A 16694-nucleotide genomic window follows, 5' to 3' on the forward strand; every position below is an offset into this window, starting at 1 on the left:
TTTTTTTTTTTTTTGTTTTTCGAGACAGGGTTTCTCTGTGTTCTGCATCTCTTGCTATCTCTGACCATGGCTATCTCCACTGTTCTCCCTCCCTCTCCTGCCTCCCTAGCCCCAGCCATGTCAACTCTGCTTCTGGTTTCCTCTGCCCTGAACGCTTCCCGATGCCTCTGCATATTTTCTCCCTCTCCTTTACAATAAAAATCTTCCCCCTAATAATGGAGCAGTCACATGGCAATCTCTTGAGTTGTGGGATGAGGAGTCCGTATGGGCGCTCGCTCATCAGCTGAAGCTAAGGCCGCTGAGGATTCAGGCTGAGATGCTCAGACCATTCCTTTTTTTTTTAAAGATTTATTTATTTATTATTTATTATATGTAAGTACACTGTAGCTGTCTTCAGATGCACCAGAAGAGGGCATCAGGTCTCATTACAGGTGGTTGTGAGCCACCATGTGGTTGCTGGGATTTGAACTTCGGACCTTCAGAAGAGCAGTCGGGTGCTCTTACCCACTGAGCCATCTCACCAGCCCGCTCAGATCATTCTTTTTTTTTTTTTTAAGATTTATTTATTATATGTAAGTACACTGTAGCTGTCTTCAGACACACCGGAAGAGTGTCCAGATCTCGGATGGTTGTGAGCCATCATGTGGTTGCTGGGATTTGAACTCTGGACCTTCGGAAGAGCATTCGGGTGCTCTTACCGACTGAGCCATCTCACCAGCCCCCGCTCAGATCATTCTTACAGAGACTGGAGATCACAGGGGCACAGCCCCTCCAGATCCCCACTCCACCCAGGCCCAGTGAGATGTGTTTCTCTGTGAGAGTGCTCATCTATGGCTGGGATGCCAGGGCAAGGGCGGTCACGCTCTTCTCACCCACACTGGAGTGGCACACCCCAAGTTCCCAGATATGCGCAACACATTCCAGCTGGTACATCTCCCGGGCTATTACCCTGTCCGGATCCCATTCCTTCACCCATCTCTGTCTGAACGGTGGGCAGTTTATCTCCTCAGGAGCGCCTCCCCTGGCCACACCTCCCTAGGAAACACCTCCAAGTATTGGATATCATTTTGCTTATGGCTGACTGGCATGTTGTCACCTCCTTCTCAGGTTCCTTCATGGCTTCGCAATGCTTTTCTTAAGTTTGGTTGATACTCTTTGGGTGTGGGTGGAATCAAGAGTCCAGATGAGCGCTTTTCAGCGTTAGCCTCTGTGTTTCTTGGTGGTATCAAGAACAAAACCCAGGGCCTCCCCTCGTGCATATTAGGCAAGCACTCTGCATCCCCAGCCTCTCTTTTTACAGAAGCACAATCATGAGGTGTCTGGCTCTGCAGCAGGAAGGGGAACACATCCCAAAGGCTTTTAAGATTATCCTAATAGAAAAACAGCCGAGGGAGTTACTTAATGCCAAGTTGTTGGGGCAGTAGAATCTAGGGAGCTTTCAGTTTCTCTAGAGTTGGACCACCCACTGGGATGAAAGAGGTCCCCTAGGCTGGGGTTGCACACTCAGGGTGGGGGAGTAAGAGGAGGAGGAAGGTAGGAGGCTGGACCCAGAGGACAATACACAGGCTTGGTGGAGAAGATGTTAGCTATACCCAATGGGAAAAGGGAGGCAGAGCAAGGCCCAAAGTGAGTCCACAGACACAAAGCTGGGTGCCCCAGGTTGACAGAAAACTCCCAATGAACTCTAGTCACTCTTGGGAGCCAACCCCCAAAGGGCAGAGAAGGAGCCCTGGAGGGAGGGCTGCAAACCACGTGGGGGAAGCTGCCCTCTACTGTCCCCAAGTGTGTGTGCTTCTGTAGTGGTCTCCTTCACAACTGTAAATACCAACTGACCCGGTTTTCAGTCTTGTTTCCAAGCAAGGCCTCCTCTCTGATGCTGAAGTGGAACCTGTGCCCAGCCTCTCCTGGGTGCTGCTGCACCCTTAGGTGCAGAGGCTCAGAAAAACACAGGGGTGGGGAGATGATGACTTTATTCCCTTTCTGGGTTTTTTCTTAACTCTACACCTTAATCTGACAGTATGCCCTTGTGGTTGAGGCTCCCAAGGCTGGGGGCCAGGCTACAGTTTCGAAAGATTCTGGAAAGATAAAGGTGGAGCCAGGGTGGAGGAGCTGTGAGGAAATCAGAAACCCTGTCTGTTTTAGGCAGCTCAAAAGAGCCTGGAGGGGCCCCAGTGAAAAACCGTTCAAGGAGAAATGGGGTCTGGGCAGGTAAGGATGGGAGAACAGTCAATGTCTCCCTAGCTAGGGAGATCTCGAAACAATGACAGTGCCCCAAGCCAGGGAAGCACTGTCCCCCTCAGGACTTTCAGTTCCCCTGCTGCATGCAGCCTTTTGTGGGCCATCTGCTCTCCTGAGCTCTGGCCCTCAGGTTGTCCCTCACCTAACTCCTCCCTGTTTGGCCTCCACAGTCCTGTGTCCCGCACCTCACTCCAGCTGTGGGTACCCCTTTGTTTGACGAGTGTTCCCAAGCAGGCACGAAGGGGAACCTTTACCAGTATTTGTGAAGTGCCTGGGTGTTTAGCTAATGTTACTCCAATTAAATAAAAAAATCAAAGTTGCAGTTAGGCACCAAATCCCAGCTACTCAGGAGGCTGAGGCAGGAGGGTCACAATGTCAAGGACTTAGTGAAATCCTTTCTCAAAATTAAAAAGCAAGTGAAAGTCGTGGCATATAACTCCCTGGTAGAGCACTTGCCTAGCATACAGGCAGCTCTGGATACAATCCTCAATAACACATACACATGTGTGTACACACACATGCACGCACACACAGTAAAGGTATAGAAAGTATTATTGTGGTAGCCACTGTTTTAGACTAGGCTCTTCCATGAGGCCCAGTAGACCAGACTAAAAATCAAAATGGAATCTGTCAGCTCCCTGTGGAGGGTCGGAAGCGGTGGGAAGGGAACAGGAAGTTCAGGGTGAATGGAATCAGAGTCCAAGCCTATGCCTGCAGTTCAGACTCCTGAGACCAGCATCAGAGTGCAGATCTAACTTTATTATTACAGGAGCTTATATATAGCTTTTCAGCCAATTAGGGCAAATTGGGGTGCAACCTATATTGTTTAGCAGAATCTAACTGGCCTGTCCATGAGCCCATGGGGGAGGGGCCAATCCCCCATGGAAATTTCCATGCAGACTGGAGAAGCCTTCACCGCCCTGGCCTCTGGGCCTTCCGTGCTGTCTCACTATGCGGGATGCTGGAAGCCACAGAAGCCCACATCAGATCCTACAGTGTGCAGTGGATCAGGAGGACTCCTCAAGGCAATTCAGGAGCCTGTGGCTTCTCCCTCTCTCCCCCACCTCTTTCTCCACCAGATTTATCTCCACATCCCCTACAAGAAGACAGCTTTTGGGAGTCAGTTCTCTCCTACCATGTGGGTCTCTGGGGTACAACTCAGGTCATCAGGCTTGGTGGCAAGTGTCCTTACACACTGAGTCATCTCACCAGCCTTTTTTTTTTTTTTTTAAAGATGGAATCTTAAATTACTGTAATTACTGTATAGACTAGGCTGGCCTCAAACTTTTAATAATCCTCCTGCTCCTGTTTTCTGAATGCAGGCATTAGAGGTGCGGGACGCCTTAGCTGATTCAGGTTTGGTTTGGATCAATTGTATCCAAGCTGCAGAGTTCCAGAGAAAGCCATAGTGATCAAGCTAGAAGCCTGTGGCTACACCCTGACCCTCAAACCACCAGCAATTTCTGTTTATTATAATTCCTAATAGCAACAGTAATAACTTCATGTATCTTTTACACCAGGAAACCCAGTTTTATATATCTATAAAATCAGCCAGCTCTCTCGATGTGAGACCATGTGATTAGCTCCAGCCAAGGACCTGAAGCAGTAAAAGCCACAGACCAAGGACAAGGCAAATGTTTCTTTATTTGCTAATGCCAGAACTTCTAGAGCTTTCTCTCTTCTTCCAGGAAAGCACTATCTCAGTAGCTGTCCCTGAAGCCTGGGCAGGAACTGAAGTGAGCAGAGCACTCAGAGTCCTTGATGGACAAACAGCTTTAACAAGCATGCTTTCATTAAAACCCCTCCACCCATTCCGGACCCATTCAATTTCCCTGGGTGTCTATCCAGGGACCTCTACCCTCCCGAGTCTATTTGGGAGGACTGTGAAATTAAAGAAAAGTTTAATTACATATATTTACTTACTTACTTTGTATCTGTGTATGTGTGTACAAGTTGGTGTGAATGTGGAGGTCAGAGGGCAACTTACAGGAGTCTTTATCTCTCCTAAAACCATGTGGGTCTGGGGAAATCAAACTGAGGTCCTTAGGCTTGGCCACAATACCTGCTGAGTCATCTAGCCAGCCCTGGTGGTAGCTGCTGTTCTTGGAAATACGGGTACAGAATGGTGAGCCTCTGCTGGACATTGCACGTGTGTGTGTGTCATTGTAGGCCTGTGAATTAAGCCTGTAAGCCCAGCATGTGGGAGACAGAGGCAAAGGATCCTGGGTTGAGGCCAGCGATAAGAACTTGACAATAAAACCCCAGGGAAAAAAATTCGAGCCTGGCAACAGACTGGCAAGAGATTTTTATCTACTTGTAGTATTTGGCAGTTAGAATTTTGGAGCTCATTTTATATATAATATAATATAAACTGGGCTGGGACTCAGAGCTGCCTGTCCTTGTCTCTTGAATGCCTGTATTAAAGGCATAGGCTACCGTGCTCAGCCCAGGTATCAACTTTATTTACTTTTTTGGCTTAATTATATTTGTGTGTGTGTGTGTGTGTGTGTGTGTGTGTGTGTGTGTACACCACAGTGCACAAGTGGAGGTCAGAGGACAACTTGTGAGACTCCGGTCTCTTATCTCACCTGTGGTCCTTGGGATGAAACTGCCTTTGCTCTCTGAGCCACCTCACCATTGTTTATTGACTTAATGAGGGTGAATTACAAGCAAATAAATGTCTTTTAGGAAAGATGCCATGTAAATTCTTTTTTTAAAAGAATTATTTATTTACTTTTTGTGAGTACGTTTTTGCTATCTTCAGACACACCAGAAGAGGGCATCAGATCCATTACAGATGGTTGTGAGCCACCATGTGGTTGCTGGGAATTGAACTCAGGACCTCTGGAAGAACAGTCAGTGCTCTTAACAGCTGAGCCACCTCTCCAGCCCCCCACATGTAAATCCTTTTGTGAGAATGTTCCCGTGGGTGTGGCTGTGTTTGTCTGGTGTTATGACTCTGAGATTCATTTTCTGGCTAATTCCAGCCGAGAGCACTCTGGGAGATTGTTTTGGAGCACATGAAGAAGGTTAGGTCAGAGCCTGTTCTCAGCTGGGCTCAGCTTTCAGTTCCAGCACTTGGAGAGCCATAGGAGGGCAGATCTCTGTGAATTCAAGGCTAGCCTGGCCTGCATATTGAGTTCCAGGACAGCCAGGGCTACATAGAGAGAGACCTTGTCTAAAAAAAATAAAGTAATTAAATAATAATAATAATAATAATAATAATAATAATAATAATAAAAGCCTGTTCTCAAATGCTCTCAGTTCAGAATGATTTCTCGATAGCGATGGTTTCATGGTGCATTCCGGACTCTTTCACCTACAACTGCATCTCGCTGTAGCTGGGCTCCTGGCTGCCTCTCTGTCCTGCAACCCCGCCCTTCGCTGGCTGGGAGGCTCATCCTGAGACTTAAGTATAAACTCCAGGTCCCTTTCCTTGTCCTGCTTTCTGATCTCAAGACAAAGCCCTCAAACCAACGAATACCACAATCACAGCTTGGAAAGTAGAGGCCAGAAAGTCAGGAGTTGAAGACTAGCCTTGGTTACATTGTATCAAAACAAAACCAAAGAAAACTAAATAAATCCCTGACAAGATAAGTAAAGATGATTTTTCTGGCCGTGGCCGGGCAGTAGTGGCACACACACTACTGTCCCAGCACTCGGGAGGCAGAAGCTGGTGGATTCCTGAGCTCCAGGCCAGCCTGCTCTTCAGAGTGAGTTCTAGGACAGCCAGGGCTACACAGAGAAACTCTTTTTTTCTGTAAGCCAGGATCTCACTGAGCTCTGTATCTACCCTGATGGGGAAGGATGTATGTGTATAAGGGAAGCCATGTCCCTTTAAGAATTATTCGTGTATGTTGAGAACAGTTACACTGAGACCCCCACCTCTTCTTCCCTGGATCTTCTTGATCATCTTCCATGGACCTTGTCACTGTGGCCTTGGGCAAGGTGGACAGGTTCTAACATGGTTGTGGGAGGATCAACATTAAAGCATTCATGTTTGTATTTTGTGTTTGATTTGATGTTTGTTTTGAGAGACAATGTTTAATTTTGTAGACCAGGTGGGCTGGTATGCACTATACAGTCCAACCTGGTTTTGAACTTGAAGCAATCCTCTTGAAGTCTCCCTAGTACTGGGACTATAAGCATATGTCACCATTTTAAAATTTTTATTTGGGCTGGAGAGATGGCTCAGTGGTTAAGAGCACTGACTGCTCTCCTAGAGGTCCTGAGTTCAAATCCCAGCAACCATATAGGGGCTCACAACCATCCATAATGAGACCTCATACCCTCTTCTGATGTGTCTGAAGACAGCTACAGTGTACTTAGATATAATAATAAATAAATCCTTAGGCCGGAGCCAGCAGAGGTCCTGAATTCAAATTCCCAGCAAGCACATGAAGCTCACAACCATCAGTACAGCTACAGTGCACTCACATACACTAAATAAAATAGATCTTTTAAAAAATTATTCTTTTTTTGTGTATGTTTGTTTGTTTGTTTGTTTGTTTAAGGCAAGGTTTCTCTGAGTACTCCTGGCTATCTTGTGGAACTCACTCTGTAGACCAGGCTGGCCTTGAACTCAAAGCTCTGCCTGCTTCTGCATCCAGAATGCTGGGATTAAGGGTGTGTGCTGCAACTGCTTGGCTCTTTTACTTATTCTTGGGCAATTTAGTGTGTGTTTGTAAGTGTAAGATCTCATGAAGCCCTGGCTGGCCTTGAACTGGCTTTGTAGCCAAGGATGATCCTGAACTGTCTTTTAATTTTTTTCATCTTAAGAAAAAAAAAATGTATTTGGGTGTTTTTCTTGAGTGAATGTATGTGTGCAGTGCTCTGGGAGGCCAGAAGAGAGCAGCTGATTCCCTTGGGAGCTGCCAGTGGGTGCTGGGAATCAAACCCTTTTCCTCTTGCAGAAGTGCTCTTAACAGCTGAGCTATTCACTCTCGTCTGGACTCTTAAACCTCTTACCTTCTCCTCTCAATCCCATCATAATCACAGGCCCATGCCTTAGAAGGCAAGGCCTTCTAAACAAACAACTGAAATGCAGATGTCAGAAAAACACTTTTTAAACCATATGTAACTACTCGTGAGTCTTCTAAACTTTAATATCTAGAGCAGGACTAATATCAAAAATATGAAGTTACTGGGCTGGTGAGATGGCTCAGTGGTTAAGAGCACTGACTGCTCTTCCAGAGGTCCTGAGTTCAAATCCTAGCAACCATGTGGTGGCTCACAACCATCTGCAATGGGATCTGATGTCCTCTTCTGCTGTGTCTGAAGAGAGGGACAGTATACTCATATACAAAAAATAAATTAAAAAAAATGAAGTCACTAACATGAGTGTAACTATTCTTTTGAAGTGCCCCACTACACCTCTAGTTGAGGTAGATGAAATCCCTGACTTCTGTTGTGACAGTCACATAGCCTGGGAAATCTACAGGATGCAGTTCCCATTCTTAAATGGAGAGCAGGACCCATTTCACTTGAAGGCTAGTGAAATCATGTATGGATCTTCTATTTCTCTTAGCTCTATTCTTGACTACCCCCAAGGCTGAACCCCTAGACTACTTCCAAAGGCTGTCCTAGAACATGGACTGAAGGCTGTGATCATAACAGCTGGGTGTCTACAGGCTTTTAATCCCAGTGCTGGTCTGCATGGTGAGTTACAGGCCAGTCAGGGTTTCATAGTGAGTCACTGACTCTGAAAAAGTAAGGTGTGTGTGTGTGTGTGTGTGTGTGACTGTGTTTTCACTGTGTGAAAATCTAGAACAAAGGAGGAAAGGCCTACAGCTGACTTTCAAAAGGAAAGCAGGATTTCTCTGGGCCCATATGGCTCCATTTTCCCTGAGTGGGTCCCTAGGACCTGATGCTGAACCTCAGGTGAAGGTATATTGCCAGCTGCAAGGCAACATGCAGAGCCAGGAAGTGTCTGAAGGGACTTTAGGTGGCAAGCAGGCCCGGATTAATTAATTACTACAAAGGCAAAGACTGTAGAAAACAGGACACGTGCCAGACAATGCTGCCATTTTCAAAGGAGGAGGCTGGAGGTAGACAGGCTGCTATGAGGTCCTGCTCCTGAGACATGGGCTCTCCCTAACCCCAATTTCCTGTTTCTACAGAGGCTCTGCTCCCTAGACATCAGGGACCTTCTCTTATTCCTGTTCCCCTACTCCAAGGTAGCAATGGGAGAGGGGAGATCCATGTACTCACCTACAGTCCATCTCCTTCAGATCCACTGGTTTAATCATTATAGCATCTTCCTTAAATCATCCACTTCAGTTGATGTTGAGTGCTTCACCACTCAGCTACACCTCCAGCTCTAATATACTTTTTGTTGCTTGATTTCTAGATTTCTTTTTAAGTATGTGCACACCCACACACTGCGCTTAGAGGTGTCTATTTCCCTTAGTTCCAGGTAGCTGTGAGCCACCTGATAAAGCTGATGGGGGCCTACTGAGCCACCTCTCTAGCCTTATTTGTTTGTAGGACAGTTCCACTGTATAGCTCTCCTTGGCTCAGAATTTTAAATTTTCTATGTATATCAAGCTGGTCTCAAACTGTTTTGGGGGTTTGGGGAATGACAACATGGGCTCACTATGTATGGCTGGCCTGGAACTCACAGAGCTCTTCCTGCCTTTGCTGTCTGGCTGCTGGCATTGGAGGCATGTTACACACTATACTGGCTCCACTGTTTGTTGTTGTTGTTGTTTTGTCTTTTAAACAAAATTAAGACTTTATATTACTAAAATGAAGACCTACTACTTTTTTGCACCACAGAGAAGACTCCTATGAAAACAGGAAAACACACCAGGATACTTCCCTTCAGAAGGTTCCAACAAGATCAGGTGTGGAAATCAGGCTGTACTCTGCCCTAAGTCACTCCAAACTGTAAAACAGTGACTTTTGGACTGTGCCTTGCCTTCTGTAGCTCCCCACCCCAACTCTGCCCCCAGAATCTCAGTATGCAGACTTGGCTAGCCAAGAATTCTAAATGTAGACCAAGCCTTCCTTAAACTCATAAGGATCCTCCTGCCTCCTGGGTATGGGTCACTTTATTGTGCACGCAAGCCTGTGTGTGTGTGTCTGTGTGTGTGTGTGTGAGATCACCACTGCAGCTTCTACTTTACTGAGACCATCACCCACCCAGGGTGTGATCACACCTCCCCCCCGACCCCACCCCCGCACGCGCTCACGGTCATTCCAAGCAGGGTCTTTCGGGACATCATACGTGGATGGCACTGTCGTGCCATAGACACCATACAGAGATCGGAGAACCAATTGCAGCAGTCATTTCACTCCTTCCACCCTGTGGATTCTGAAGGATTGAACTCAGGCTTAGTAGCCGTCACCACTCTGCTCTTAGGTAGTAGCTCCATTTTACACAGTAGCTTCTGGTTCCATTTTGAATGGCGTTGAGATTCAAGAAGGGAAGTAGATTTGGCGCTTCCAAAATGCATGCCCCGAGGCTGCCTTGGCTCTGTGAGTCCTTTCATTGTGTGTCCAGTTCCTGGTTCCGCAGAAGCATGGAGGGAAGTCTGTAATAAGTTCTTCTATGAAGATGCAAGAAGAGACAGCAATAAAGTCTTAGGCGCCGCTGTACAAATAGGAGCCAGAGGCGCCCCGTCCCCGCCCCCGGTCACCCTGCGGACCCGTGATCCCCTAAACTACAGGTTGAGCCTGACTCCCGCCCACAGCATGCCTGGCACCGGGAAGCTAGTCGGCTGGGCTCCGGAGGGTGCTCTACACCTACAAACAACGGCTCTGTTACTCCTGAGAGCGGCCCATTGTCCTTGTTCGATAGAGTAGGAGCGCCTCCCCCGGTCCGCAGCATACTCTCCGAGGCACATCAGAGAATGCCCTGAGAAGGGAGTACTGGTGGGCGCAAGAGAGAGCAGCGGGCACTTCTGGCTAGCCTGCTAGCTAGAGATAACCTCAGCTTGGCTACAACGGGCCCCTCCCATGCCAGATCCTCTCTGTCCGGAGGAGGGCTTGAAGGTCTAGGTGTAGGGACTTGCTCATGGGATCTTCTGAAAGGAGACTTGGGGGAACAGGCATCTCCGCCGTCTGTCCCTGCTGCACAATAGCTGACCCTCATTCATCACCACTGTAGCCGCGACTTTCCTGGGGCGCGCTATTCCACGCGCGTGCCACCTTCCCAAGGCGGGCCCGCCGGGATCCCGGGAGCTGGCCTCCTACCCCGCCCCCTCGCGGTGCTCCCAGCGGCGGCGAGTGATGCGGCCCCTTTAAATCCCGGCCGCCCCGCCCTTCGCCCGTCGACTCGGCGGCGGTCCCGGATCCAGCCCGGCCGCGGCTCTTGCCGCCTTGCCCCAACCCTGCTCGGCCCCGGCCCAGCCTCAGATCGAGGCCGCCAGCGCCGCGCACCGCGGAGGAGCAGCTCGCACGCACCCTCCAACCCCGTCCCCATTCCCGCCCTGCTCGTAGCCGCCTCTCCCGGGCCCGCAGCTCCTCCGCGCTCCGGGGCCGGGGCCCCCGCCGCCTCCGGGCCCCCGTGCCCCGGCCCCGGTCCCCCGGGCCATGCGGCCTCGGCCCCGCCGGCGCCCGCCGCGCATCGGGGGAGATGAGGCTCCGCAATGGCACCTTCCTGACGCTGCTGCTCTTCTGCTTGTGCGCCTTCCTCTCGCTCTCCTGGTACGCAGCGCTCAGCGGCCAGAAAGGTGAGCCCCCACCCCGCCGCCGCCTGCTCAGGCCCGCACCGGGAGCACCTGAGCCTCTCCCATGCTCGCCCCACTTGTTTGCTTTTGGCATCACGAAATTCCCTGGTCAGGCCTGGCCGAGGGGAGCGTGTGGTTACCAGATCCCCGCCTCCGTGTGGCGCTCAGGACTGGCCTCTGCCTGCGGTTATCCCATGCCAGGGGCGGGCGCTCCCACTGGCAAGTTAAGGACCTATGGAGTTCCCACAGAGGGGCAGAGACACAAGGTCACAGAGGTAGTGTACCCAGAGAACCTGGTGCAGGCTCTTGGACAAGAGCAGATACAGTATTGTTGAGACAGGTGAGGAGATAGAGCCAAGGTATCCATCCCCCTGCCCCATCCACTGTTGTGCTCTGCATCAGCCCTGCTCCCGTGGGCGCTGCTCCCAGGGGGCCTACAGCCTCCTCCATGGCACCGAGCCCCAGGGTTCCTCTGTAGGGCCTTTTGAACAGCTAGCCCAGAAACCCTGATATGTGATCACTTTGTGGGGTTTCCTTGGCCTTTCCTGGTGCAGCTTCGAAGCTTGGGCTTGCTGACCAGTCCACACTATGGCCTCCCAGCCTGGCCAGCCGTCTTGGGAGTAGAAGGACACAGGTCCTAGCACTGCTAGGAAGCCCCCTGAGCTAGGTTGAATGGTTTAAACTGAGTGGGAGCTGAGGATTTCAGAGACCATGATCCACCCAGCCTGGACACAGGAGGCTCTGAGCTGCTTCCTTCCTGCCTGCCTTCTGTTCTTCCTGTCATATCAGGCTGAGGTGGGCTAGCTCTCTCCCTCCCTCAGGCAGGCTCTCTGTTCCCCAAGGTTATGCTAAATGGGGCAGGGGAGGTCCAGGAAGAGGCGTGTGGCAAGTCTAACTCCTGGCATCAGGCTCCTGCCTGCTCAGCCCAGCCTCGCCTCCTGTAGCACTTTCCCTATTTTAGTGGTAGTGAAGGTCTGGACTGGTTTTGAGAGAATCACAAGTCAGGAACTCTAAGGAGAGATTCGATAGGGCCTGGCACAGAGAGAGTGTGGGATGGAATGAGCTATGGGGGGGAGGGGGGTATGGCCAGGGGACTGTTCTCTGAAGGTAGGGTGTGGCATCCAGAAGGGTACGTTTTGAGCCCTTGGGAGAGTAGCCATGGAAAGCTATGAGGGCTGTGGTGGAGCCATGTCGGAAGAACTGGGATCAGGTTGTCCCATTGTGGGTAGGGCCATTAGACTGTGTCTCATCCTCATTTGGTAGTGGTTCCCATGTGCTTCCTATGACAATCACATGTCTCCATCTGATGTTAGGTTACCTCCCGAGGGAGCAAGCCAGGAGACTAGCATTCTGAGGGCCTGGGGAGCAAGAGGATCAGAGAAGAGTAGGGCTCAGATAGAGTTCTTCCTCCTGAGGACAAGCCCAGGAGCCTGTATGCATGGAGAGAGAAGTGACTGAGTGTACCCTGAGGGCTGTACTGTTTCCATGGGTATCCAGCAAGGCCAGCTCACTAGAAGTCAGGAATCTTGACTGTGGGCCTTTCTCATTCTTCCACGCAGATAACTCAGAAGCAAACTCAGTCAGTCAGCCACTAGATTGAAGCTGCTTTCCACTTTGTAGCGGATATGGGGCTCAGGAGAGGAGGGTCCAGTACTTAGGGGAAGAGCAAAAGAACCGGAAGGGAGGATGTAGGCGGGGAGCCAGAGAGGAAAGAGGCAGCAGAAGCAGGGGTCAAGAATGGGAAAGACTCAGACTTGGCCAGATGCACCTAGGGTTCAGGACTCAGGTTCAAATCCAACCTTGGCTTTTATCTGTTGAAGCAGCCAGACATTCAGGGATCAAACTATAGCCTCAGCCAAACAGCTGCAGAGCTTGGACCTCAGGGAGACAGAGCCACACAGTCCTTCTCAGTGTCAGGGCCATGCTCTCACTGGATCCTTGCTCTCCCAGAGTCCTTGGGGACCGCACGACCCAGAGACAGAGTGGACACCTGCCACTCTCCACCTCGACTCCCTTCCCTCTTGCAGGTTTACAGCAGACCTTGGGCTGGGCTTGCGGTCTTCCTATGGCCCTGAGCCTATTTCCTCTAAGTACATGTACAAAGTTTATACCCCAGCTTGGCTCCAAAATCTGTTTTCGATGCCAAGAGAGAGCCAGGTGGAGCACTGTGGTTCGTAGTCCTCAGGGTGTGTTAATTATCCTGCTTGTAGGGCATCATACGTTCCACACTCTGTGTAGTCTGTTCTGGCATGGTCACTGCTGCAGTCCTCACCTGGGGCTAAGTCCATCCTGCTTTCCTGGGATTGGAAAGTATGGAAGCCAAAATCCTCTGCTTCCTAGGAAGGCCTATCCTGACATGCTCCAGGTACCCAGAGAGACCAAAGAGTCTCCAAGCCCTTACCACTGACCTACCTCACTATCCCGCCCACTAGAGATGTGGGGTACCAGGATGGTCTAGCTTTAAGAACAACCCATGACCATGTGGTGGTGGCACACACCTTTAATTCCAGCACACGGGAGGCAGAGGCAGGTGCATTTCCGAGTTTGAGGCCAGCCTGGTCTTCAGTGTGCGTTCCTGAACACCCAGATTTACACACACACACACACACACACACACACACACACCCACCCTGTCTCAAAAGAAAAAAAGAAAAGAAATAAAAGAACAACCCTTAGGGGGTAATCACACAGCTTGAGTTTCTGAATTTGTAGGGTACGAGGACAAGAGGGGACCTCCCAAGTCAGTAGACTTGGGAATAAGATCACCGGGCTCTTACAGGGAACAAGAGCAGGCAGCACAGGGCCAGAAGAGTATGATAAGCTGCTAAGGGAAAGGGCCTGTGGGGTTCTGAGAAGCAACAGCAGAATTGGTGTGTGGGTGGTAGCTAGGCCCAGGAACCCAAGGGGCCCATTGCCTGCTGGTAAACAGACAGCACAGGCCTGAGAAGGAAGGGAGGCCAGGATAGGGATCCAGCGATGTCCAGGCCTGGATGATCAGGAAGATTCAGGGACCTGCTACCCACCATGACCTACCTGAGGCCGTTTACTGGGGACTCGGCTTACTTCCAGAACAGAGTAGGTCTGGTGGAAACATACACTCTTGTTAGACCAGTGTTACTTCCCCCGTTCTCTTCCTCGGCCTCAGCTCAGTGCTGCTTGGGACCCTGCCAGTGGCACAGGCTGCCCATTAGCTTCACTATGAGGACAGAGCAGGGACTTCTCATCCAGGCTGTGGAAGGCACCTGTCTGTCTATGCCACTGTGAACTATTTCCCTGGCTGGCTCTGATGGCCTGGGTACCTCTAGCCCTCAACCCTGTCAGCTGTGGGTGTAGCCCAGTGCTGGGAGAGCAAGCTTGGGGCCGGCTTTCAGTGTTCCAGGGGTCAGGTTTCCAGGGTAACTTGGCCCCTTGAGCCCAGCTCTGAGTCTCACAGACCCTGTAACTTGATTCCCTCTTCTTCCTCCTTTGGGTCTGTCCCTAAACCTGGGTATGGCCTGGAACTTTAGCCTTGGATAAGACAGGGTATAAGATTGGGGGTGGGTTTTGCTGTTCAGGTAAGGGATGCCTCAATCGAATCCGAATCCATTTGGCTCTCCTGTCTCCGAGCCTCTCTTCCTCTGCGCTCCTTGCCTGTGGCTTAAGTACACTTAGACCTTTGCCCGTGTTGCTTGCAGGAGGAAGTGTGTCCTGAAGTGACTCAACTTACCTTGAGCTTCACCTTTGGCCTACAGACACTAGGGATAGCTCACTCTAAGGCCTTTCTGGGGATGTTTTGCCCAGCCAAGGATTTGGTGCCTGGGGATGGGATGGGAGTCAGAAAGGCTTCCTAGACTAACAGACGAGGCCTTGAAGGCTAGGTCAGACGATGTGGGATCCAGACAGAAGAAACAGCGTGTGCACAAGCTAGACATTGGACAAAGGAGAGGGAGGCATATGTGAGAGCTAATAAAGAGGGCAGAAGCCAGCCAGCCAACCAGCCAAAGGCCTTGAATGCCCAGGCTGGCAGGAGCTGCTGGCCCCTTGCCACCGAAATATGGTTTATCCCTCTTGTTCTTGATCCCTGCTAGAGCAATGATGCCAGGTGGTTCTCACCCTGGGGACTCTTCTCCACACTCACAGCTCCACTTAGGGACCCAGGTACTTCTACACTACTCATATCTGGGCCCAGCAACTACCAGCTCTAGAGTCATTTGAGGTTGGGGCACCTGCTAGTTAGAGGCTCCTGGGCTAGTCACCTTCATCTGTTGATCTGAGCATGCAGGTGGGCTGGGGGTGGGTGTGAGATGGAAAGAACTCAGCGAATGAGCAATTAGTGACAACCATGATCGATGAGCAGCCCCCCCCCCCCCCCCCAAACACATAGTCACAGGTCCTATGCCCAGGCTCAGTCCTGAGGGCTAGAGTCTGAGGAGGCTGACTGTGATTATGGGGCCTTAAGAATGGGGTTGTCTGTTCTCCAAACCTTGAAAGAGGACAGGAGAGGAGTAGAAGGCTGGCTGGGGTTTGGGTGTTCCTTGAGGAAGGACAGTGTCCTTGTACTCTGGATGCGACTCTAGATGTCTGATTCCCAGCAAGGGGCACAGGCTGCAAAAGCAAGAGGGGATTTTGGGAGCCAGTGGGTGGAGAGGATTCAGTCAGGCTGTTCCAGCCTGTGCTTAGGACTGGGAGATCATATCCCCTTTTCACCTTATACAAGGTATCCTTATTCCTATATATCCACATTAAAGGATGAGATAACAGGGTGGAGGGAAAGATAATCCTCTTGCTGGGGGCTTTTCAGCCCCAGGCTGAGCATCAATGTAACTTCACATGAACTGGTATGTGCCTAGAGGAAGTTGGGGTGTAGCAGGCATACCCTTACAGGTTTGCTCTTGCAAACCTGTTCAGTGATGACAGGAACTGGGTTTTCGGAAGGGCTATTTCCTGATATTAACCTGTGTGTGCCACCTCCCTACTCTCCAACAGGTGACGTGGTGGACATTTACCAGCGCGAGTTCCTGGCTCTGCGAGACCGTTTGCACGCAGCTGAGCAAGAGAGCCTGAAGCGCTCCAAGGAGCTAAACCTGGTGCTGGAAGAAATAAAGAGGGCAGTGTCCGAGAGGCAAGCACTGCGGGACGGAGAAGGCAATCGCACTTGGGGCCGCCTAACAGGTGAGCTCCAGCGGGGTGGGGTGGATGGAAGGCTGCAGAATTGTGCTGTTTTCAGACCCAGCAAAATCTCACCTGTGCATTTCTCAACCACCCAGAGGATCCGCGACTGAAGCCGTGGAACGTCTCGCACAGGCACGTACTTCATCTGCCCACCGTCTTCCACCATCTGCCGCACCTGCTGGCTAAGGAGAGCAGTCTGCAGCCCGCAGTGCGAGTGGGCCAGGGCCGCACCGGAGGTATGGGCGTGGCCCGGGAGGGGCGAGTGGCGGGCAGAGAGGCTGTCCCCCGGAGCTCTGTCCAGTGTCACTCCTCCGCGCCCCTGCAGTGTCCGTGGTGATGGGCATTCCGAGCGTACGGCGCGAGGTGCACTCGTACTTGACTGACACATTGCACTCGCTCATCTCGGAGCTGAGCCCGCAGGAGAAGGAAGACTCAGTCATCGTGGTGCTGATCGCCGAGGCGAGTAGTCCGGGGCCTGGGGATATATGAATTTTTAAAAAATGACGTAGTTGGGGGGGAGAGGGAGTCGCGGAGGGGGGGATGACAATCAGAATTGTAGTCATAAGTTTCATGCACAAATGGATCAAGACAAAAAGTTAAAAAGAAAGATGCGGGGCTGGTGAGATGGCTCAG

At 50.9% G+C, this 16694-nt stretch overlaps 1 protein-coding gene across 1 annotated transcript in view; it reads left to right on the forward strand.

Moving 5' to 3' along the window:
* The first annotated feature begins 10514 nt into the window (after positions 1 to 10514).
* Positions 10515 to 16694, forward strand: part of Mgat4b (alpha-1,3-mannosyl-glycoprotein 4-beta-N-acetylglucosaminyltransferase B) — a 10002-nt gene continuing 3822 nt past the window's right edge. The window contains exons 1-4 of the mRNA XM_021177541.1: positions 10515 to 10913; positions 15876 to 16061; positions 16157 to 16297; positions 16387 to 16520. Of these exons, the coding sequence (XP_021033200.1) occupies positions 10817 to 10913; positions 15876 to 16061; positions 16157 to 16297; positions 16387 to 16520 (558 nt within the window). The 5' untranslated portion in view covers positions 10515 to 10816. The remainder of the gene's footprint in view (positions 10914 to 15875; positions 16062 to 16156; positions 16298 to 16386; positions 16521 to 16694) is intronic.

Source organism: Mus caroli, chromosome 11 (genome assembly GCF_900094665.2).
Source record: "Mus caroli chromosome 11, CAROLI_EIJ_v1.1, whole genome shotgun sequence".
In the NCBI taxonomy this organism is placed as follows: domain Eukaryota; kingdom Metazoa; phylum Chordata; class Mammalia; order Rodentia; family Muridae; genus Mus; species Mus caroli.